This window comes from Homarus americanus, unplaced genomic scaffold (assembly GCF_018991925.1).
Source record: "Homarus americanus isolate GMGI-L3 unplaced genomic scaffold, GMGI_Hamer_2.0 scaffold31821, whole genome shotgun sequence".
Taxonomy (NCBI): domain Eukaryota; kingdom Metazoa; phylum Arthropoda; class Malacostraca; order Decapoda; family Nephropidae; genus Homarus; species Homarus americanus.
In genome coordinates, this window is record NW_024751282.1 from 152,165 (window position 1) to 177,267 (window position 25,103).

Here is a 25,103-nt window from a genome sequence, read left to right on the forward strand (position 1 = left end):
CTAGCGAGGTCATCCTAAAACTATATCTTACTCTTGTGAGACCTCACCAGGATTACGCAGTTCAATTCTGGTCATCGTATTACAGAATGGATATAGAATCCCGAGAAAGAATTCAGAGGAGAATGACAAGACTTATCCCGGGCATTAGGAACCTTGAGTACAGAGACAGGTTAAAGCATCTTAATTTGCACTCCCTTGAGAGAAGTAGAGTGAGGGGCGACATGATAGAGGTGTATAAATGGAAGTCAGGGATAAACAAAGGGGCCATTACAAAGGTACTCAAACTACCCAACCAGGAGCGATCTCGTAACTATGGTTTTAAATTAGACAAATTTAGATTTAAGCGCGAAATAGGTAAACATTGGTTTGGAAATAGAGTAGTGGACGAGTGGAACAAGTTACCAAATATCATCATTAACTCGAATACGCTGGATAGTTTCAAACACAGGTTGGGTGGATATATGAGCAATAGGGGTTGGGTGTAAATGGGACTGCCCAGTATGGGCCAATAGGCCCGCTGCAGTTTCCTCCATTCTTATGTTCTTATGTTGCAATCAACCAGACATGGGGCCCATGTTCGGCCCTAATGGTTGCCAGATCTAAAAGGAATCTATACTGATGAGCCACTAAAGCCCAATGGAGCCTCCTTATCATTGTCAGGTTAGATCATTCTTGGGCCTAATAGGAGAGGGCCCTGTCACCAGCAGCACCGCGTGGCACTTGGGCACGTCCTGAGTGGTGGTGGTCGACCTACCTGACACGACCCGGTAACTCACAGACCATTGCTCGTGTGGTGGTAAAAGTATTAAGATATCAGTTTTCCAGCACTGTATACTAGGTAATTCTAATCTTATATAAAAGCGTAATAATAATAATAATAATAATAATAATAATAATAATAATAATAATATAATACTAATAATAATAATAATAATAATAATAATAATAAAATAATAATAATAATAATAATAATAATGATGCCTCAAATATAAATCTAGTCCACTACCTAATTTACTCTCTAACCAAAACCAACCTAACTCCTTAAAAAAAAAACTAATAGTGTTGGTAAGCGTCGTCGGTGGTGGTGGAGGCTGTGGTGGTGAGGCTGGTGGTGGGTGGTGTGAGGCTGGTGGTGGTGGAGAGGCTGGTGGTGGTGGTGGTGGTGAGGCTGGTGGTAGTGGTGGTTGGCGCTGGTGGTGGTGGTGGTGAGGCTGGTGAGTAGTGGTGGTGGTGGGTGAGGCTGGTGGTGGTGGTGGTGAGTGGGGGCTGGTGGTGGTGGTAGTAGTGGTGGTGTGGTGGTGGTGAGGCTGGTAGTGGTGGTGGTGGTGGAGGCTGGTGGTAGTGGTGGTGGTGGTGAGGCTGGTGGTAGTGGTGGTGGTGGTGAGGCTGGTGGGTAGTGGTGGTGGAGGCTGGTGGTAGGGAGAGGCTGGTGGTGGTGGTGGGTGGCTGGTGGTGGTGGTGGGAGCTTGGTGGTGGGTGGGGTGGGAGGCTGGTGGAGGTGGTGGTGGTAGTGGTAGGCAGGTGGTGGTGGTGGTGGTGGCGGTGGTGGTAGTGGTAGTAGTGGTGGTGGTAGTGGTAGTAGTGGTGGGAGGTGGGTGGGTAGTGGTAGGGTGGTGGTGGTGGTGGTGACGCTGGTGGTGGTGGTGGTAGTGGTAGTAGGGTGGTGGTGGTGAGGTGGTAGTGTAGTAGTGGGTGGTGGGTGGTGGTAGTGGTAGTAGTGGTGGTGGTGGTAGTGGTAGGGGGAGGTTGTGTTCCACGCCCGGGAGTTTTTAACGCTAGATGATGTTTTTTCCACGGTTCGTCACGCACGCTGGTATACGACACGTCAGGGCAAGTCTTCCTGGATTTTGTCCATCACAGGTACAGCACAAGTCAGCCTCCTGTCAACTGTGTCAGGGGTGCGGCTTACAACCGTGGGGGGCAACCGTGGGGGTACAACCGTGGGGGTACAACCGTGGGGGTACAACTGTGGAGGGGGGTACAACCGTCAGGGGCAACCGTGGGGGTACAAACTGTGGGAGGGGGGCACAACCGTGTCAGGGGTACAACCGTGGGGGTACAACTGTGGGAGGGGGTACAACTGTGTCAGGGGGGCACAACCGTGGGGGTACAACCGTGGGAGGGGGGTACAACTGTGTCGGGGGCACAAACTGTGGGGGTACAACCTGTGAGGGGGGGCAACCTGTCAGGGGGTACAAACTGTGGGGGTACAACTGTGAGGGGGGGCAACCGTGTCGGGGGTACAAATTGTGGGGTACAACCGTGTGAGGGGGCACAACCGTGTCGGGGGTACAACTGTGGGGGCAAATTGTGGGGGTACAACTGTGGGTACAACTGTGTCGGGGTGCAACGTGGGGGTACAACCAAAGGGTACAATTGGGAGGCAACCTGTGTGGGGGTACAACTGTCAGGGTACAACTGTGGGGTACAAATGTGGGAGGTACAACTGTGTTGGGGGTACAACCGTGTCGGGGGTAACAACCGTGTAGGGCACAACCGTGGGGGTACAACCGTAGGGTACAACCGTGGGGGTACAAACTGTGGGGTACAAACTAGGGGGTACAACCAAATGGGGGAAAGAACAACTGTGTGGGGCAACAAAGCTGAGGGGTGGGTACAACCGATGAGGGGTACAAATTGCAAAATGGGGTATACAAGCCGGGGGTACAAACTGTGTCGGGTACAACAAATGGGGGTACAAATTGCAATGGGGGTACAACTGCAAAATGAATAAGGTGTCAGGGGGTACACCAAATGGGGGTACTGTGTTAGTACAACTGTGGGGTGGGTACACCAAGCTGGGTACACCGTTGGGGGTACAACTGCAAAATGGGGGGGGCACAACCGTGTCGGGGGGTACAACCGTGTCGGGGGTGTCAAACCGTGTGTCGGGGGGTACAACCGTGTCGGGGGGTACAACTGTGTCGGGGGGCACAACTGTAAAGTCGGGGGCAACTGTGTCGTGGGGTACAACTGCAAGTCGGGGGCAACTGTGTCGGGGGAAGACAAATGTGTCGTGGGCACAACTGTGTCGGGGGTACAACTGTGTCGTGGGCACAACTGTAAATGGGGGTACAAATTGTGTCGTGGGCACAACTGTGTCGGGGGTACAATTGAAGCCGGGGGTACAACTGTGTCGGGGGGTACAACTGTGTCGGGGCGTTAAACTGTGTCGGGGGCAAATAACCGTGTCGTGGGGGTAACAAACCGGTGTCGGGGCAACTGTGTCGGGGGTACAACTGTGTCTGGGCAACTGTGTCGGGGGTACAACCGTGGGGTACAACTGTGTTGGGGGTACAACTGTGTCGGGGGGTACAATCAAAATGGGGGGCACAACTGTGTCGGGGGTACAACTGTAATGGGGTAACCGTGTCGGGGGTACAACCAAAACAATTGTATGCGGGGGTACAACCAAAATGGGGTACAATTGCAAATGGGGGTACAACGTGTCGGGGGGCACACCAAATGGGGGTACAACTGTAAGTCGGGGTACAACTGTGTCGGGGGTACAACATGTCGTGGGGGTACAACTGTGGGGGAAAACTGTGTCGGGGGGCACAACTGTGTCAAAAACTGTGTCGGGGGGCAAAGGAATGTTGGGGGACACAACTGTGTGGGGGGGTACACTGTGTCGGGGGTACACAACTGTAAATGGGGGGTACAATTGTAAATGGGGGTACAAATTGTGTCGGGGGGGTAACAACGTGTGGGAAGCAACTGTGTCGGGGGTACAATGTTGTGGGGTACAATTGCATGGGGTACAATTGTAAGCCGGGGGTACAACTGTTGGGGGTACAATTGTAAGTGGGGGTACACTGTAAAATGGGGTACAAATTGTAGTCGGGGGCAATTAATGGGGGCAACTGTGTGGGGTACAACTGTGTCGGGGGTACAATCAAATGGGGGGTAAATAATCAAGTCGGTACAACTGTGTCGGGGGCACAACTGTGTCGTGGGGGTACAACTGTGTCGGGGGTACAAATTGTAAGTTGGGGTACAACCGTGTCGGGGGGCACAATGGGGGTACAACTGTAAATGGGGTACAATTGCAACTGTGGGGGTACAACTTGTAAGCGGGGGTACACAAGCTGGGGGCACAAAGGGGGTACAAATGTGTCGGGGTACAACTGTGTTAAAGCAATTATGGGGGTACAATCACAAATGGGGGGTACAACTGTGTCGGGGGGCAACACCAATGTCGGGGGGTACAACTGTGTCGGGGGGTACAACTGTGTCGGGGGTACAACTGTGTCGGGGGGCAAACTGTGTCGTGAGGGCACAACTGTGTCGGGGGTACAATTGTAAATGGGGGGTACAACTGTGTCGGGGGTACAAATTGCAAGTCGGGGGTACAACTGTGTCGGGGGTACAACTGTGTCGGGGGTACAACTGTAATGGGGGGGTAACAAATGGGGGGTACAATTGTACTGTAAGTGGGGGTACAACAAATGGGGGTACAACAATGGGGGTATAACTAAGGGGGGTACAACCAAAATGGGGGGACAATTGGGGGTACAACAATTGTGGGGTACAACTGTGTCGGGGGTACAACTGGTACAACTGTGTTCGGGGTACAAATGGGGGTACAACTGTGTCGGGGGTACAATCAGTCAGGCACAACCGTGTCGGGGGCAATAACTCAAAGTCGGGGGTACAAATCAAATGGGGGCACTGTGTCGGGGGTACAATTGTACAAAATGGGGGTACAACTGTGCAAATGGGGGGTACAGCAATGGGGGGCAACTGTAAGTCGGGGCAATAACAAATGGGGGGTACAACTGTGTGGGGGTACAACAAAATGGGGGTACAATTGCAATGGGGCAGTACAAGCCAGAGTCTGTAAGTACCATGGGGGTACACTGTGTGGGGTAAGTACTGTGTCGGGGTACAAGCTGGGGGGGTACAAATGGGGTACAACTTGCAAATGGGGGGTACACTGTGTCGGGGGGAACAACTGTGTCGGGGGTACAACTGTGTCGGGGGTAACAAATTGTTGGGGACAACTGTAATGTCGGGGGTACAAATTGGGGGTACAACTGGGGTAAAATGGGGGTACACTGTAGCTGGGGGTACAACTGTGTTGGGGTACAACAATGGGGGCAAACAATGGGGGGTGCTACCAAGGGGTACAACTGTGTTGGGGGTACAACCAAACTGGGGGTACAACCGTGGGGGTACAATTAAATGGGGTACAACTAAATGTAAACTGTGTTGGGGTACAACTGTGTTGGGGTACAACTGTGTCGGGGGGCAACAACTGTGTCGGGGGGCACAACTGTGTCGGGGGCACAACTAAGTCGGGGGTACAACCGTCGGGGGCACTGTAAATGGGGGCACAACCGGGGCAACAGGGGGTACACTGTGTCGGGGGGTACAATTGTGTCGGGGGTACACTGTGTCGGGGGTACAATTGTGTCGGGGGTACAACTGTAAGCCTGTAGTCGGGGTAAGAACAAAGTGGGGTACACCAAAAGCAATGCAAGCTGGGGGGTACAACCAAATGGGGGTACAACTGTAGTTGGGGGTACAATTGTGTTGGGGTACAACTGTATGGGGGTACAACTGTGTCGAGGCAACTGTAAGCCGTGGGGGTACAACTGTGTCGGGGGCAACAACCGTGTCGGGGGGCAACAACTGTGTCGGGGAAGCAACTGTGTCGGGGGGTAAACTGTGTCGGGGCACAACTCATAATGGGGGCAGTACAACCGTGTCGGGGGTACAACTGTGTCGGGGGTACAACTGTGTCGGGGGTACAACTGTGTCGGGGGGCACAACTGTGTTGGGGGTACAAATTGCAAGGGTACAACTGTGTAAAAGCACTGTGTCGGGGTACAACTGTGTCGGGGGTACAACTCAAAATGTAAGACAAGGGGGGTACAACTGTGTTGGGGGTACAACTGTGTCGGGGGTACAACTGTGTCAGGGGGTACAACTGTGTCGGGGGGTACAACTGGTGTCGCAAGCAACTGTGTCGGGGGTACAACTGTGTCGGGGGTACAACTGTGTCGGGGGAAGAACTGTGTCGGGGTACAACTGTGTCGGGGGTACAACTGTGTCGGGGGTACAACTGTGTCGGGGGTACAACTGTGTCGGGGTACAACTGTGTCGGGGGCACAACTGTGTCGGGGTACAACTGTAGTCGGGGGTACAACTGTGTAAAAGCAACGTGTGGGTACAACTGTGTATACAAGTCGGGGGACAAATTGCAACTGGGGGCACAACTGTGTTGGGGGTACAACCATGTCAAAATAATTGCATGGGGGTACAACTGTGTTGGGGGTACAACTGTGTCGGGGGAACAACTGTGTCGGGGGGAATAACTGTGTCGGGGGTACAACTGTGTCGGGGGACAACTGTGTCGGGGTACAACGTGTCGGGGGTACAACTGTGTCAGGGCAACTGTGTCGGGGGCAACACTGTGTCGGGGGTACAACTGTGTCGGGGGTACAACTGTGTCGGGGGGTACAACAATGGGGGTACAAATGTGTCGGGGGTACAACCAGGGGTACAACTGTAAGGGGGTACAACTAATGGGGTACAACTGGTCATTTGGGGTACAACTGTGTCGGGGGTACAACTGTGTGGGGGGCAACTGTGTCGGGGGGTTAAACTGTGTCGGGGGTACAACCGTGTCGGGGTCTACTGGTTCGGGGATATAATTATTATTTTTTATAATTAATGTTGGTATTTATTTATTATTATTATTATTATCATTATTATCATTATTATTATTATTATTATTATTATCATTATTATTATTATATTATTTATTATTATTATTATTTATTATTTTATTTATTTATTTTTATAACTATCAAAATTATGATCATTTTCACTACTGTTCGTCGTTGTACCATCACCTCTCTCTCTCTCTCTCTCTCTCTCTCTCTCTTTCTGCAGTATCTCAGGACCGTGATGGAGAAAGAGAGAAAAATATAAAAGTTTCCCACAATTATTGCTTTAATGATCAACAATTAATAACTAGAACCAACCACGACCACCCCATCTACTACGACCACCCCACCTACTACGACCACCCCCACCCTATCTACCACGACCACCCCATCTATCACGACCACCCCACCTACTACGACCACCCACCTACCACCCATCATCACCCGACCTCCCCACCTACGCGACCACCCCCACCCTATCTACCCACCCCCACCCTATCTACGACCACCCCACCAACCACGACCACCCCCACCCTATCTACCGACCACCCCACCTACCACCCCATCTACCACGACCACCCATCTACCACGACCACCCATCTATCACGACCACCCATCTACCACGACCACCCCATCTATCACGACCACCCATCTATCACGACCACCCCATCTATCGACCACCCATCTACCACGACCACCCATCTATCGACACCCATCTATCACGACCACCCCATCTACCGACCACCCATCTACCACGACCACCCATCTACCACGACCACCCATCTATCACGACCACCCATCTATCGACCACCTCATCTATCAGACCACCCATCTATCACGACCACCCATCTCACGACCACCCCATCTATCACGACCACTACATCTATCACGACCACCCCATCTATCACCACCACCCCATCTACCACGACCACCCCATCTACCACGAGCACGACAACACCCGCGACCAAGTCATCTTTAATAGTAACAGCACCATAACAGCAGTAATAGAACCATAACAGCAGTAACAGCACAGTAACAGCAGTAACAACAGTAACAGCAACACAAATAACAGCAGTAACAGCACAGTAACAGCAGTAACAGCACAATAACAGCAGTAACAGCACAGTAACAGCAGTAACAGCACAGTAACAGCAGTAACAGCACAGTAACAGCAGTAACAGCACAATAACAGCAGTAACAGCACAGTAACAGCAGTAACAGCACAAGCAACAGCAGTAACAGCACAGTAACAGCAGTAACAGCACGTAACAGCAGTAACAGCACAATAACAGTAACAGCACAGTAACAGCAGTAACAGCACAATAACAGCAGTAACAGCACAGTAACAGCAGTAACAGCACAGTAACAGCAGTAACAGCACAGTAACAGCAGCAATAACAGCGGTAACAGCAGTAACAGCACAATAACAGCAGTAACAGCACAGTAACAGCAGTAACAGCACAATAACAGCAGTAACAGCACCATAACAGCAGTAACAGCACAGTAACAGCAGTAACAGCACAATAACAGCAGTAACAGCACCATAACAGCAGTAACAGCACCATAACAACATTAACAGTCCTATAACAGCAGTAACAGCACCATAACAGATGTAATAGAACCATAACAGCAGTAACAGCACCAAGACAGCAGTAACAGCACCATAACAGCAGAAACAGCATCATAACAGATGTAATAGAACCATAACAGCAGTAACAGCACCAAGACAGCAGTAACAGCACCATGACAGCAGTAACAGCACAATAACAGCAGAAACAGCACCATAACAGATGTAATAGAACCATAACAGCAGTAACAGCACCATGACAGCAGTAATAGCACAATAACAGCAGAAACAGCACCATAACAGAAGTAACAGCACCATAACAACATTAACAGTCCTATAACAGCAGTAACAGCACCATAACAGCTGTGGAGGGTTAACAGCACCATAACAGCAGTAACTGCACCATAACAACATTAACAGTCCTATAACAGCAGTAACAGCACCATAACAGCTGTGGAGGGTTAACAGCACCATAACTGAAGTAACGCACCATAACAACATTAACAGCACCATAACAGCAGTAACAGCACCATTATAGCTGTGGAGGGTTAACAGCACCATAAACGTATAGTATATATCAGGTGCCTAAAAGAGAGCTCAGGTTCTCAACTGGCTCAGCCATGTTAATATTGTTATTATTATCCACTCTGTATCTGTGTTTTGGCTAAATAAACTGTTTCAATTAAATTAAATTCCATAAGAGCAGCATAACAGCACCATAACAGCATTAACAGCACCATAACAGCACACTAGAGTGGCTGTTAACACAATAAACAACATAGTTTAGTATTCTCAAGAGTCTGTTCCTCTTACTAGTGGTCATTACTGATGTTCTTACTGTCATCCATACCGTCTGTCATCCATACTGTCATCCATCTACTCTTATCCATACCGTCTGCCACCCACCTACTGTCATCCATCTACTGTTATCCGTCTGGCACCCATCTACTGTCATCCATACCGTCTGTCATCCATACTGGCATCCATCTACTGGCATCAGTTCCATCTATCATCTATCTGCTGTCATCCATCCGTCTATCATCCATCTACCGTCATCTATCTACTGTCATCCATCCGTCTATCATCCATTTACTGTTGTCCTGTTATCCTACGTCTTTCATCCATTTAATATCTTTCATCTACTGTCATCCATACCGTCTATCATCTATCTACTGTCATCCATACCGTCTATCATCTATCTACTGTCATCCATCTACTGTTATCCATACCGTCTGTCATCCATTTAAAATCCTCCATCTACTGTCCACACACACACACCCGTCATCCACACACACACACCCGCCATCCGCGCACACCCCTGTCATCCACACACACCCCCGTCATCCACAAACCGTCATCCACACACACCCGTCATCCACACCCCGTCATCGCGCACACCCATCATCACACCCCGTCATCCACCCCGTCATCCCCACACACACCCGTCATTCACCCCCGTCATCCACACACACACACACACCATCATTCACACACACCCCGTCATCCACACACACCCCGTCATTCACCCACGTCATCCACCCCCGTCCACACACACCCACGTCATCCACACCCGTCATACCACACCCCCGTCATACACACACACACCCACATCATCCACATCCGTCATCCACCATCATCCACCAGCTCCGTTTACTTCCGTCTGTCATGACAATCCACGAGGACCTCAGACAAGCGGAAGTGGGGAAGGAGGGAGAGGAGGAGGAGGAAGGAGGAGAGGAGGGAAGGAGGAGGGAAGGAAGTGGGAAGGGGGAGGAAGGGGGAGGGAAGGGGGGGAGGGAAGGGGGGAGAGAGGGAAGGGAAGAAGGGTGCTAGGGAGGGAGTTGCAAAATATAATTACCAAACATATTATTCGTCTCCTTTACGATGTGTGTGTGTGTGTGTGTGTGTGTGTGTGTGTGTGTGTGTGTGTGTGTGTGTGTGTGTGTGGTGTGTGTGTGTGTGTGTGTGTGTGTGTGGAACAGTATCACTACAGTACACTGAACACCGGGTCTTCAGTACACAAAGACACTGTACTCGACTACCTCTACTTTCCCCATGAGTAAGTCAGGTACCCTTCTACAGGTGGGTCACTAGGGCGCGCCTCATACAGTTTGTCTATAGGTGTTACGTGTACTAGATAAGGTAGAGTCATAGTATAAATCTGACATCGTTTTGGGAGGTTAGATTTAGGTTGAATTAGGTTGTGGGTTAGGTTAGGGTTGGGTTAGGTTAGATTAGGTTGAGCTAGGGTTGGGTTAGGTTGGGTTAGTTTAGATTAGGTTAGGTTGGGTTAGGTTAGGTTGGGTTTGGTTAGGTTGGGTTGGGTTGGGGTTGGGTTGGGTTGGGTTAGGTTAGATTTGGTTTGGGTTAGGTACAATAACAACATAACATATATAAAGACCCACGGAACCAATTTATGACCGGAAAAAAATTGGTAGTGAAATTCGGCCGGAATTTTGTGATCACGTAATTATCTTGTCCCGCCCCCCCCAAGCCTCCATGACCCGTTACCTGCGTCCATTAGCTCTATGAGTGTCCTCTTCCTCAACTCTTCTTCTTCTACATTACCCACCTCTTCCTCCTCCTACAACCCTCCCTTCCTCCTCCTTCTTCCTCCTCCTACAACACCTCCACTTCCTCCTCCTTCTTCCTCCTCCTACAACACCTCCACTTCCTCCTTCTTCCTCCTCCTCAACACCTCCACTTCCTCCTCCTTCTCCACTACCTCTTCGTCCTCCTCCTTCTCGCCACCACTACCAGCACCACCACTCCCCCACACACCACAGCACCACTACCACCACAGCAACACCACACCACCACCACCCCTATAGCACTCCCACACTACTACCACCACAACACCACTACCACCACAACACCACCACCACTATTATGTGCCCCCAGAGAGCGCCAGCCAAGTGTGACAATATCCACCCCAATTTGCTCAATTTCCCGGCGGTTCACGACATTGACGAGGGCGGCGGCGTCTTGGCATTGTCTTCCTCCCTAAAGAAAAAAAACTGTCGGAAAATTCACCAAGAGTTGAGGAAATTCTTGGCTAGATGTCTGTCACTCTCATGTTGCTATTCCTGCTATTACTACTGCGCATGTGTGGTTGGTGTTTCGTGTTATTACTGCGCATGTGTGGTTCATTTCGTCCCTCGTGTGCGCATGCGTATTAAGTAATTGATAGGCAGATATCACGCATTTATTGTATACAGTTAGACAATGTTTAATTCACACCTTCAGAAAGCTTAACCAATCAGGTGCAGCTTCCTTACCAACACCTCGTTAGTGACCACCAACAACCAGGTAACGAGGGAGTGAATAAGAATAGTCTAATAGTTGCTTTAGATTATTTTACCTGGTGATTATAATAATAATAATGGTTGCCCCTCGTGTACCGAGGATGGCCGGCCCAAGGGCCACCTAGGCGTGAATTTGTTTAAGATGTAGAAGCTGTCGCCAACACAACAACCACACCCCAAGTTAACGAGCTGCATGACCCAGTGTCAAGGAATAGTCCGAGAAGACCGGACAACTCGCCAACTGCACTGGCTAACCATTACCCCGGAACACGATCTGCAAATCGATTAACATCCAGGTTCCCAATTACTGCTGGGTAGACAGAGGCAAATGGCGTAAAGAAACTTGCCCGGTTTCACCCTGGCCGGGGATCAAACCCGGGTCCGCTGGCTTGCGAGGCGAGCATGCTAAGCTGGTGATTAACCGCCCTAACGCTACCTGGCGTGGTTAGGTTGGGGAAGGTTAGGTTAGGTTATGGTGGGATAGCTTGGTGGGTTATGTTGTGTTCGGATAGGTAATATTAAATTAGGTTAGGTTAGAGTAGATTAGTTTAAGTTAAGTTTACGTTAGGTTAGGTTAGGTTAAGTTCTGTGAGTGTGTGGGAACTTAACCGGTCATGGCTAAATGTCCACTGCCAATTTCGTTGCGGAAACAACACATGGTGCGTGAAAATGACGTGTTGGACGGGCGTATCGGATAGACGCATCGGATAGACGTATCGGATAGACGCATCGGATAGACGTATCAAATGGACGTATGGAAATGTGTCGGATGGACGTAGATTATTACCAAGAATAAAAACATAGAAATAAATTCCTTCACTTGGGCTGTTGTTTCCTAGTGGTACAGAACCAGTTGTTTTCCTCACGTTAACTAGCGGTAAATAGATGGTGTAGTGTATGCGAGAACCCCCAGTCTTACCTATTATCATGCACACTCTCTAACGACTATAAACAAAAATTCAATAATAATATACCACAAGGGGAGAGGTTGAGACTTACCGTGTGTTGGTGAGTCTGCCTTGGTGACACCCGACAAGCGATCATAACTGTTCCATTAAAAGCTTTTATTTTCGAACACTAGACTTAAGCTTGACAAAGACTGTCCACCACATCAGCTTCAGTATGTCCTGCATCACCTCCCGTATCTTAATGGGATACCAACATCCTCGTACACCTCACAGGAACACTTAAATTCATAGGAACTGTCAGACATAATTACACCGGCGGCCATTGTTGTTTTCACTGACGCGTCATAGCTGTTCCCCAATTCCTCTGACACTCACTAGGCGGAGCGTCGGTCACTACACTAAAGGCGTTTATTGTAAGGCGTTTTAAGATGGACGGAATAGCTAACGCGTTAGCTTTCCCGAAATGTCAATAAAATACAACATTGTACAGTCACCCAAAAAAGTCCTGTCGCCTCTCATCCTGAACCATGAACCCCGAGATTCAGACTCGTGAATCCGAAGCATTTATGGACAGAATAATGTATCAGTGTCTACTGTTTCGGGTTCTGAAGTCTGAATCTCAGTTTCAGATGAGCGACAGCTTCTTTGGGTGACTGTACCAAAGACCATCTAAAGAAATACAGGAAAGGTCCGAAAAAAGGTGTAGAAAAGGCGAACTGATTACTCCTTAGAGCCTTCGTCCGCTTCATGAGGGCGCTAGTGTGGGAGACTGGAAGTGCGTCGTCTGCCTCAAAGCTGCAGGTTTACATTGGTGAATCAGCTGATTGCTACCCGAATGATGTTAGTTGAAGACACCCAAGGTTGGTGGAGGCACCTGCGTTATATGCAGAAGAGGGAAAGATACTCAGCCGTAATTTATATACCATCTCTTTCCAAATGATACACAGATGTAACAGTGTATCTCAGTTATTTTCAGTAAATGGAGTTAAAGTTCAATAAATGTAAGTAACTTTAGATAACGGAACACTACCGGTATCTAATGTTCCGCATTTCCTCAGGTGTCAAAAATGGAAAGTAATCTCACAAAGTCAATCCATTCTGGGCAAGAATCCAAATCAATTAAATCGAAGCTACAGGGTAGGTACTGTAGCCACCATCTTTAGGAGGCAAATTATTAAACTTCAACAAGGTTATTCAGTCATGTATTACCCAGACCAAAATTTACCAGGTGAGATACCGTATGTGTTTTAATTGTAAAAGTTTTTGGACAATTATAGTAAAGCTTTATAAACAAAATGAATGCTGATGTGAGTGTATGGGTCATGCATTGCTAGTATGGTATTAGGATATATGCTTATCAAAATATTGCATTTATTTGGGGGATTGTTTTTTCACATCCGCATTTTGTTCTTCGTGTAATTCTATTTTGTTATAATTATTAGTTATTTGCCCTTCACAAATAAATATGTAATCTCCTGAATCTTATTTAATTTCTCCCATATTATATAATTATGTTAACTGTAAATTAAACAAAATAATGAATGAGAAACTGACTGACCAAAATACTTGTGGGGAGAACATTTGCTGAGTGAGTTTTATCTTATCAAGATATAGATATTTTATCTGAATTAAAATAATTGCATAGAAGTGCTTACAGAAAGGACCAGATATTAATATACAGATACTGTAGGTATAGGTATACATGTAAACGTTGTAAGACGTACACAATACTGTAGGTATCCTATACACTAAAGTATAATTTCATCACAAAATTATATGTAATATTATAAAAAAAATGTTCCTGGTGAAAGCATTCGAATTCAGCAAGTAACATGATAAATTCATAATCTTAGTACACTAATAAAACTACGTATTATGGGTTTGCTGATTTACTTTTATATAATCGATTTTAATTATTGGGCCTAAGAAACATGAAGTAATATCTTAAAGGTCATGATGATTACAATGGAATAATGGGAGTATCCGTAGCCCCTAAACTATTTTTTTCGTTCGCTCAATAGATGGCGCTGTAAGCAGATCTAATTTCTGGAGGTATTTGGCATCGTTATGGTTACACTTATTTGTGATGCGTGATAGGAACCTTTCCTGTCTTTCTTTAGAGATGGTCTTTGATTGTACTGCGTCATTGGGAATAGCTGTTGAACAAAACAGCCTCCAGAAAACAATACAATTAGGAGAACTGGCATTTGAACACAATAAGGAAAGAAACAGTGAAGAAAATATATAGAAAATTATGGAAAGAAAGACAAAAATGGAAAAAAAAGTCAATCAGTCAACAATAAATAAGATTAACACAAAAAATCGGGCCCGTTGTGAAGGTAAATTCTCCAGGACTCTGACACCACACTCTTCAAAGACTATTGCCCGTTAAGTACTGTACTGAGGTGTCCCTCAGGGCTCATTTAGTTTAAAACTCGGGTTGAAACACGACGACCCTCTTCAAGGGAAGATGTTGTTTAATAATATGGGTGTCAGTCTCACGCACCAAGGTGTTCCCATATTTTTACACGAAATACGAGGAATATCAGGAATTTTTGCACTTACAGAACTGTAATCAACTTGTTCACCCTTATTTAAAGCTTCTTATGAATAATGATATTAAGGTTCTAATCAAATTTGAGTAATTATCAATATTGTTACAACCGTATATAGAATTATTTTTATTATTATTATATCACAGTTTTTTATTGCCTTACATGCCCCCAACTCTTCAATATTAATCAAAATATTCTCCACAAGCGGCCATGATCCGCGTATTTTCAATGGGAGAAATCGCTGATTGGTTGTTAGGTATTTGGGCCGTTTAAGCGTACAATGCTAATGCCTGATCGAGGTGTTAGCTTTACAGTCTGAAAGTGTCATGCTCACAACTCAAAAGCAGCGTCTGAGCAGACAGAATGCCTACGGCATTAGCTATTCAGTGCATCTTAAACACCTTACAATAAACAACTTAACATATGTGGCGACCTGTGGTGTAATGGTCAACATGCTCGCCTCGCAAGAGAGCAGACCAGGTTTCGCCCTGGCAGGGTGAAACTATGGGCAAGTTTGTACGCCATTTGCCTCTGTCTACCCAGCAGTAATGGGGAACCTGATGTTAATAGATTTACGGATCGTGTTCCGGGGATTGGTTAGCCAGTGCAGTTGACGAGTTGTCCGGTCTTCTCCGACTATTCCTTGACACTGGGTCATGCAGCTCGTTAATTCAGGGTGTGGTTGTTGTGTTGGCGACAGCTTCTACAACTTTAAACAAATTCACGTCTAGGTGGCCCTTGGGCCGGCCATCCTCGGCACACGAGGGGCAGCCGTTACACTAACATACCCAAATAAATGCAATTAAACTAGTATATTAATTTGTGGTTAGGTTAGGTTAATGGTTAGGTTAGGTTAGGTTAATGGTTAGGTTAGGTTAGGTTAGGTTAGGTTAGGTTAGGTTAATGGTTAGTTTACATATAATAGGGAGAAATATTGTTGAAAAAGTATTTAAACATGAGACATTTATTACGAGTAAATATGTAAAGTGATTTAGAATGCACACACACACACACACACACACACACATTATTAACGTCTCCTGTTTACAATACACACTATAAACGTCTCTTGCACACACACTAATAAACGTCGCCTGAACACACACACACTATTAACGTCGCCTGACACACACCCACACACACACACACTATTAACGTCGCCTGAACACACACCCACACACACACACTATTAACGTCGCCTGAACACACACACACACACACACACACTATTAACGTCGCCTGAACACACACACTATTAACGTCGCCTGAACACACACCCACACACACACACACACTATTAACGTCGCCTGTATACACACACACACACACACACACACACACACACACACACACACAGCCTCGTGCTCCTTCCCGAGTCTCACAACATATAGTTCACATATTTTTCAATTAGTTCTTAAACAGATAAAAACATACACAGAAAATATACAGACACAAACAGACACAAACAGACACAAACAGACACAGACAGATACAAAAACATAAACACAGACAGTCACAGACGAGGGCTAATATAATCATCGTCTGTTGAACACTTGGCGTCTGCTGTCTGTATAAAAATAAAACAATTAATGAACTTCACCACTAAAGAATTCAACGAAGACTCAAGATAACCCTCAATAAACATGTAAATATAAGATGAACAAACAATAAAACAAGAACAAGTAAGAAATAAATACCAAGAGAGCCATAAAAATAAATTAACAAATAAACTATACAAGGCAGATGTTATAATAGTCAATAAATAAATATAAGAATTAGTAATGGGACTCGAACGCTGATCAGATATTAACAAAGACGAACACTTGAGCTTGGTGTGTGAATCATGACTCATAAAATATGAATATATGAATTATTCTTCAGTTTACTTAACCTAACCTAACCTAACCTAACCTAACTAACCTAATTCTAACCTAACCTAACCTAACCTAACCTAATTCTAACCTAATCCTAACATAACGTAATTACCATAATTTTTATACGTTTAATTATTGTAATGGACGTCTAGCATTGTATAAACCAACCATGGCCATTATATCTGATAATGGCCTGGCCACTTCACCAGCTAGCTCTATGCCTGCAGCAATACGGTGATAATGAAGACTGTGTGTGTGTGTGTGTGGGTGTGTGTGTGTGTGTGTGTGTGTGTGGGTGTGAACTGCGAATGAGCGAGTGAGTGAGTGAAAGGGAGTGTGTAAATGAGTGTGGGGAGAGTGTGAGTGAGTGAGTGAGAGCGAGATTGAGTGCGGGAGAGTGTGATGGAGTGAGAATGAAGGAGAAAGTAAGAGTGATGGAGAGTGGGTGAGTGAGGGAGAGAGTGAGGGAGAGTGAGGGCGAGTGAGTTGGGACTGAGGGAGAGTTTGAAGAGAGGGAGAGAGAGATAGAGGTTGGTTTGACCTGTAACCTGTGTACCTGTGACCCGTGGACCTGTGACTTTTGTACCTGTGATCTGTGAACCTGTGACCTGTGTACCTGTGACCGTGGACCTGTGACTTTTGTACCTGTGTACCTGACCTCTGTGTACCTGTGTGTACCTGTGACCTGTGTACCTGTGACCGTGGACCTGTGACTTTGTACCTGTGTGCCTTTGACCTGTGTACCTGTGTGCCTGTACCTGTGATCTGTGAACCTGTGACCTGTGTACCTTTGACCTGTGTACCTGTGTGTACCTGTGACCTGTGTACCTGTGATCTGTGAACCTGTGACCTGTGTACCTGTGACCGTGGACCTGTGACTTTTGTACCTGTGGCCTGTGACCTGTGTACCTGTGTGTACCTGTGACCTGTGTACCTGTGACCGTGGACCTGTGATCTGTGTACCTGTGACCTGTGGACATGTGACTTTTGTACCTGTGGATTTGACCGGTGGACCTGTGTCTTGTGCACCTGTGACTTTTGTACCTGTGGACCTGTGTACTTTTTGGACCTATGTACCTGTGTGCCTGATCTGTGTACCTGAGACCGTGGACCAGGCTTTGCCTGTGTACCTGTGACCTGTGACCTGTGTACCTGTGACCTGTGTACCTGTGACCCTGTACCTGTGTGTACCTGTGACCTGTATACATGTGACCGGTGACCTGTGTTCACTGACCCGTGGACCTGTGGACCTGTGCCTGTGGACCTGTGACCTGTGTGCCTGTGACCGGTGGACCTGTGTCTTTTGTACCTGTGACCTGTGACCCGTGGACCTGTGGACCTGTGACCTGTACCTGTGACCGTGGACCTGTGTCTTTTGTACCTGTGACCTGTGACCCGTGGACCTGTAACCTGTGTACTGGTGACCCGTGGACCTGTGACTTTTTGTACCTGTGTACCTTTGACCTGTGTACCTGTGTGCCTGTAGCCTGTGTACCTGTGACCGTGGACCTGTGATCTGTGTACCTGTGGACCTGTGGCCTGTGTACCTGTGACCGGTGGACCTGTGTCTTTTGTACCTGTGACCTGTGACCCGTGGACCTGTGTACCTGTGACCTGTGGACCTGTGACCGGTGGACCTGTGTCTTTTGTACCTGTGACCTGGCCCATGGACCTGTGTCTTTTGTACCTGTGACCTGTGACCCGTGGACCTGTGTACCTGTGACCCGTGGATCTGTGACCCGTGGACCTGTGACCTGTGTACCTGTGACCAGTGGACCTGTGACCAGTGGACCTGTAGTCTTTGTACCTGTGACCTGTGACCGGTGGACCTGTGTCTTTTGTACCTGTGACCTGTGACCAGGTGGACCTGTGACCTGTGTACCTGTGACCGGTGGACCTGTGACGGTGGACCTGTGTCTTTGTACCTGTGACCTGTGACCCGTGGACCTGTGTTCTGTGCCTGTGGACCTGTGACCTGTGTACCTGTGACCTGTGTACCTGTGACCGGTGGACCTGTGTCTTTTGTACCTGTGACCTGTGACCCGTGGACCTGTGTACCTGTGACCTGTGGACCTGTGACCAGGTGGACCTGTGTCTTTTGTGCCTGTGACACGGCCCGTGGACCCTGTGTACACCTGTGACCTGTGGACCTGTGACCAGTGGACCTGTGTCTTTTGTGCTGACCTGTGACCCGTGGACCTGTGTACCTGTGACCGGTGGACCTGTGTCTTTTGTACCTGTGACCTGTGACCCGTGGACCTGTGTACCTGTGACCTGTGGACCTGTGACCGGTGGACCTGTGTCTTTTGCCTGTGACCTGTGACCTGTGGACCTGTGTACCTGTGACCTGTGGACCTGTGACCGGTGGACCTGTGTCTTTTGTACCTGTGACCTGTGACCCGTGGACCTGTGGACCTGTGACCTGTGGACCTGTGACCGGTGGACCTGTGTCTTTTGTACCTGTGACCTGTGACCCGTGGACCTGTGTACCTGTGACCTGTGGACCTGTGACCAGTGGACCTGTGTCTTTGTACCTGTGGACCTGTGGACCTGTGAACCTGTGTGTACCTGTGTACCTGTGACCGGTGGACCTGTGTCTTTGTACCTGTGGACCTGTGGACCTGTGAACCTGTGTGTACCTGTGTACCTGTGACCCGTGGGCCTGTGACCAGTGGACCTGTGTCTTTTGTACCTGTGGACCTGTGGACCTGTGAACCTGTGTGCCTGTGTACCTGTGACCGGTGGGCCTGTGACCAGTGGACTCGTGTCTTTGTACCTGTGATCTGTGAGCCTGTGACTGTGTACCTGTGACCCATGGACCTGTGACTTTTGTACCTGTGGACCTGTGACCTGTGACCTGTGTACCTGTGTACCTGTGGCCTGTATACATGTGACCAGTGACCTGTGTTCCTGTGACCGTTGACCTGTGTACCTGTAGTCTGTGTACCTGTGACCGGTGGACCTGTGTCTTTGTACCTGTGACCTGTGACCCGTGGACCTGTGACCCGTGGACCTGTGACCTGTGTACCTGTGACCGGTGGACCTGTGTCTTTGTACCCTGGCCTGTGACCCGTGGACCTGTGACTTTTGTACCTGTGACTTTTGGCCTGTGACCAGTGTACCTGTGACCCGTGGACCTGTGACCCGTGGACCCTCTTGAGACATCACCAGTTGTACCTATAATTTGGGCAGCAGTCATCTGGCCAGTTGTGGACACCAAGAGTTAAAACTACCTACAGGTCAACTGGTTCACTGTTGTCCGTGTTGTCTCATCCATACACAACAGGTATTCACTGCTCGGGGGGAGGAGGAGGGATGGGCTTCTGATTGGTTGATTCACTAACTCCTGACACCCGAGTCGCACTGTTTAACTTTCTCTCATACGTCATGTTGGTTTTGACAGGGATTCGTTTCTCCTTGATTACCAGATTAACCAATCAAAAGCGTTCGTTTTCCTCCAAGATTTGATACCTGTTTATGTTTAAGATACACCGGACGACAGGGGCCCAGCTTAGTGCAATGTGTGTGTGTGTGTGTATGTAGTGTGTGTGTGTGTGTGTGTGTGTGAGTGTGTGTGTGTGTGTGTGTGTGTGAGTGTGTGTGTGTGTGTGTGTGTATAAAGGGAGACTAGGAAGTACACAAGGCTGCCAGGTGCATGATGGGCACCTGGGTGATGCTGACACAACCTGCTGATAAATCTTGTACGGATGGTGGGCGAGGAGCCGACACTCTGCCGTCAACACGAGAGGAGTGGAGGGTGGGTGGTGGATGGTAGAAGAGGTGGAAGGTGGAAGAGGGTGGGTGGTAGAAGAGGGTGGGTGGTGGAAAAGAAGGTGGGTGGTGGAAGAGGGTGGGTGGTGAAGAGAGTGGGGAAGAAGGTGGAAGAAGGTGGGTGGTGGAAGAAGGTGGGTGGTGGAAGAGAGGGTGGGTGGTGGAAGAGGGTGGGTGGTGAAAGAGGGTGGGTGGTGGAAAGAGGGTGGGTGGTGGAAGAGGGTGGGTGTGGTGGAAGAGGGTGGGTTGTGGAAAGAGAGGGTGGGTGGGTGGAAGAAGATTGGGTGGTGAAAGAGGGTGGGTGGTGGAAGAGGGTGGGTGGTGGAAGAGAGGGTGGAAGAAGGTGGAAGAGGGTGGAGTGGTGGAAAAGGGTGGAAGGTGGAAGAGGGTGAAAAGAAGGTGGAAGAGGGTGGGTGGTGGAAGAGGGTGGGTGGTGGAAGAGGGTGGAAGGTGGAAGAGGGGTGGAGGAGGGGGTGGAGTGAGGTGAAAAAGGGTGGAAGGTGGAAGAGGGTGGAAGAAGGTGGAAAGAGGGTGGGTGGTAGAAGAGGGTGGGTGGTAGAAGAGGGGGGTGGTAGAAGAGGTGGAGTGTGGTGAAGAAGATTGGGTTGGTAGAAGAGGTGGGTGGTAGAGAGGTGGGTGGTGAAGAGGGTGGGTGGTGGAAGAGGGGTGGAGTGGTGGAAGAGGGTGGGTGGTGGAAAGAGGGTGGGGTGGTGGAAGAGAGGTGGGATGGTGGAAAAGGGTGGAAGGTGGAAGAGGGGTGGAAGAAGGTGGAAGATTAGATTGGTAGAAAGAGAGGGTGGGTGGTAGAAGAGGTGTGGTAGAAGAGGGGTGGGTGGTGGAAGAGGGTGGAGTGGTGAAGAGATGGGTGGTGGAAGAGGGTGGGTGGTGGAAGAAGAGATTGGGTGGTGGAAGAGGTGGGTGGTGGAAGAGGGGTGGGTGGTAGAAAGAGGGTGGAAGGTAGAAGAGAGATTGGGTGGTTGGAAAGAGGGTGGAGTGGTGGAAGAATTGGAGTGGTGGAAGAGAGTTGGATTGTGGAAAGAGGGTGGGTGGTGGAAGAGGGAAGAAAGTGGAAGACACACATTGCTGACAGACACACGCAGAGAGACACACTGCTGACAGACACACACTTGAGAGAGACACACTGCTGACAGGCACACACTTGAGAGACATTGTGACAGACACACTTGAGACACACTGCTGACAGACACACACTTGAGACACACTGTGAAGACACACTGAGAACTGCTGACAGACACACACTTGAGAGAGACACACTGCTGACAGACACACACTTGAGAGACACACTGCTGACAGACACACACTTGAGACACACACTGCTGACAGACACACACTTGAGAGACACACTGCTGACAGACACACATGAGAGACACACTGCTGACAGACACACACTTGAGACACACTGCTGACAGACACACACTTGAGACACTGCTTGACACACACAACTTGAGAGACACACTGCTGACAGACACACACTTGAGAGACACTGTGACAGCCACTGGCCCTGAGAACACACTGCTGACAGACACACACTTGAGACACACTGCTGACAGACACACACTTGAGACACACTGCTGACAGACACACACTTGAGAGACACCTGCTGACAGACACACACTTGAGAACGGACACACTGCTGACAGACACACACTTGAGGACACACTGCTGGACGACAGACACACACTTGAGACACACTGCTGACAGACACACGAGAGACACACAGCTGACAGACACACTTGAGAGACACACTGCTGACAGACACACTGGAGAGACACACTGCTGACAGACACACACTTGAGACACCTGGGAGACAACACACTGTGACAGACACACTTGAGACACACTCTGACAGACCGAGCTGACAGACACCTGAGACACTGCTGAACACACACGACAACATGACAGACACACACTTGAGACACACTGCTGACAGACACACTTGAGACACACAGCTGACAGACACACACTTGAGACAAACAGCTGACAGACACACACTTGAGAGACACACAGCTGACAGACACACACTTGAGACAAACAGCTGACAGACACACACTTGAGAAACTGCTGACAGATACACACGTGGACAAACAGCTGACAGACACACATGAGAGACACACTGCTGACAGACACACACTTGAGAGACACACTGCTGACAGACACACACTTGAGAGAGACACACAGCTGACAGACACACACTTGAGAACACACTGCTGACAGACACACACTTGAGACCTGCTGGAGACACCTGAGGCAGGCGAGACACACTGCTGACAGACACACACTTGAGACACACTGCTGACAGACACACACTTGGAACAACTGCTGACAGACACACACTTGAGACACACTGCTGACAGACACACACTTGAGACACTGCTGACAGACACACACTTGAGACAAACAGCTGACAGCACACACTCGAGACAAACAGCGACAGACACACACTTGAGACAAACAGCGACAGACACACACTTGAGACAAACAGCTGACAGACACACACTTGAGACAACAGCGACAGACACACGCGAGACAACAAAGCTGACAGACACACACTTGAGAGACAAACGTGACGACACACCAGAGACAAACGTGACGACACACACTTGAAAACAGCTGACAGACACGCAGGACAAACAACTGACGACACACCAGAAAACACTGACACCCACGAGACAAACAGCTGACAGCACACTTGAGAGACAAACAGCTGACAGACACACCGGGAACACAGTGACAGACACATGAGACACTGGATGAGCAACAGCTGACAGACACACCTTGAGACAAACAGCTGACAGACACACTGAGAGACACACTGCTGACAGACACACGCCAGAGACACACTGCTGACAGACACACACAGAGAGACACACTGCTGACAGACTTACTTGAGACACACTGCTGACAGACCACGAGAGACACCTGCTGACAGACACGCGAGAGACACACTGCTGACAGACACACTTGAGGGACACACTGCTGACAGACACACACTTGAGGACACACTGCTGACAGACACACACTTGAGACACACTGCTGACAGACACACACTTGAGAGACACACTGCTGACAGACACACACTTGAGACACACCTGCAGACACAACTGCACCTTTGAGAGACACACTGCTGACAGACACACATTTGAGAGACACACTGCTGACAGACACACACTTGAGAGACACACTGCTGACAGACACACACGCAGAGACACACACATGAGACACACTGCTGACAGACACACTTGAGACCACCTGCTGACAGACACACACTTGAGAGACACACTGCTGACAGACACACACTTGAGAACCTGGCAGACACACTTGAGAGACACACTGCTGACAGACACACACTTGAGACACACAGCTGACAGACACACACTTGAGAGACACACTGCTGACAGACACACCTTGAGATACACTGCTGACAGACACACACTTGAGAGACACACTGCTGACAGACACACACTTGAGAGACACACTGCTGACAGACACACACTTGAGACACACTGCTGACAGACACACGCGAGACACGCTGACAGACACACACTTGAGACAACTGCTGACAGACACACACTTGAGACACACAGCTGACAGACACACACTTGAGACACACTGCTGACAGACACACACTTGAGACACACAGCTGACAGACACACACTTGAGACAAACAGCTGACAGACACCAGAGACACACACACTGACAGACACCGAACAAACAGCTGACAGACACACACTTGAGACAAACAGCTGACAGATACACACTTGAGACAAACAGCGGCAGACACACCTTGAGAGACAAACAGCTGAAACCTTGAGAGAACGCTGACAGACACACTTGGAGAGACACACAGCTGACAGACACACACTTGAGAGAGACACACAGCTGACAGACACACACTTAGAGACACACTGCTGAGACACACTTGAGAGACAAACAGCTGCAGACACACACTTGAGAGACACACTGCTGACAGACACACGAGAGACCACTGCTGACAGACACACACTTGAGACAACTGCTGCAGACACACGACAGACACGCTGCTGACAGACACACCTTGAGAAACAGCGCAGACACACCTCGGAACAACTGCAGACACCCGAGACAAACACTGGCAGACACACACGCAGGACAAACAGCTGACAGACACACGAGACAAACAGCTGACAACACACGCGAGACAAACAGCTGACAGACACACTGAGACAAACAACTGCAGACCACACTTGAGACAAACACAGCTGACAGACACACACTTGAGAGACAAACAGCTGACAGACACACACTTGAGACAAACAGCTGACAGACACACAGGGACAAACAGCTGACAGACACACGAGAGACACACTGCTGACAGACACACACTTGAGACGAACAGCTGACAGACACACGAGACAACAGCTGACAGACCGAGAGAACGCGAGACGAGAC

The 25,103-nt window shown here is 48.7% G+C and overlaps 1 protein-coding gene across 1 annotated transcript in view; it reads right to left on the minus strand.

Moving 5' to 3' along the window:
• LOC121854570 (mucin-2-like) overlaps positions 1-20,082 on the minus strand; it is a 123,046-nt gene extending 102,964 nt beyond the window's left edge. Inside the window, exons 1-9 of the mRNA XM_042349247.1 lie at positions 19,531-20,082; positions 18,942-19,090; positions 18,491-18,690; positions 18,118-18,378; positions 5,221-6,511; positions 4,848-5,003; positions 3,944-4,389; positions 2,776-3,645; positions 2,280-2,388 (exon numbers count right to left, since the gene is read on the minus strand). Of these exons, the coding sequence (XP_042205181.1) occupies positions 2,280-2,388; positions 2,776-3,645; positions 3,944-4,389; positions 4,848-5,003; positions 5,221-6,511; positions 18,118-18,378; positions 18,491-18,690; positions 18,942-19,090; positions 19,531-20,082 (4,034 nt within the window). The remainder of the gene's footprint in view (positions 1-2,279; positions 2,389-2,775; positions 3,646-3,943; positions 4,390-4,847; positions 5,004-5,220; positions 6,512-18,117; positions 18,379-18,490; positions 18,691-18,941; positions 19,091-19,530) is intronic.
• Positions 20,083-25,103: the final 5,021 nt, after the last annotated feature.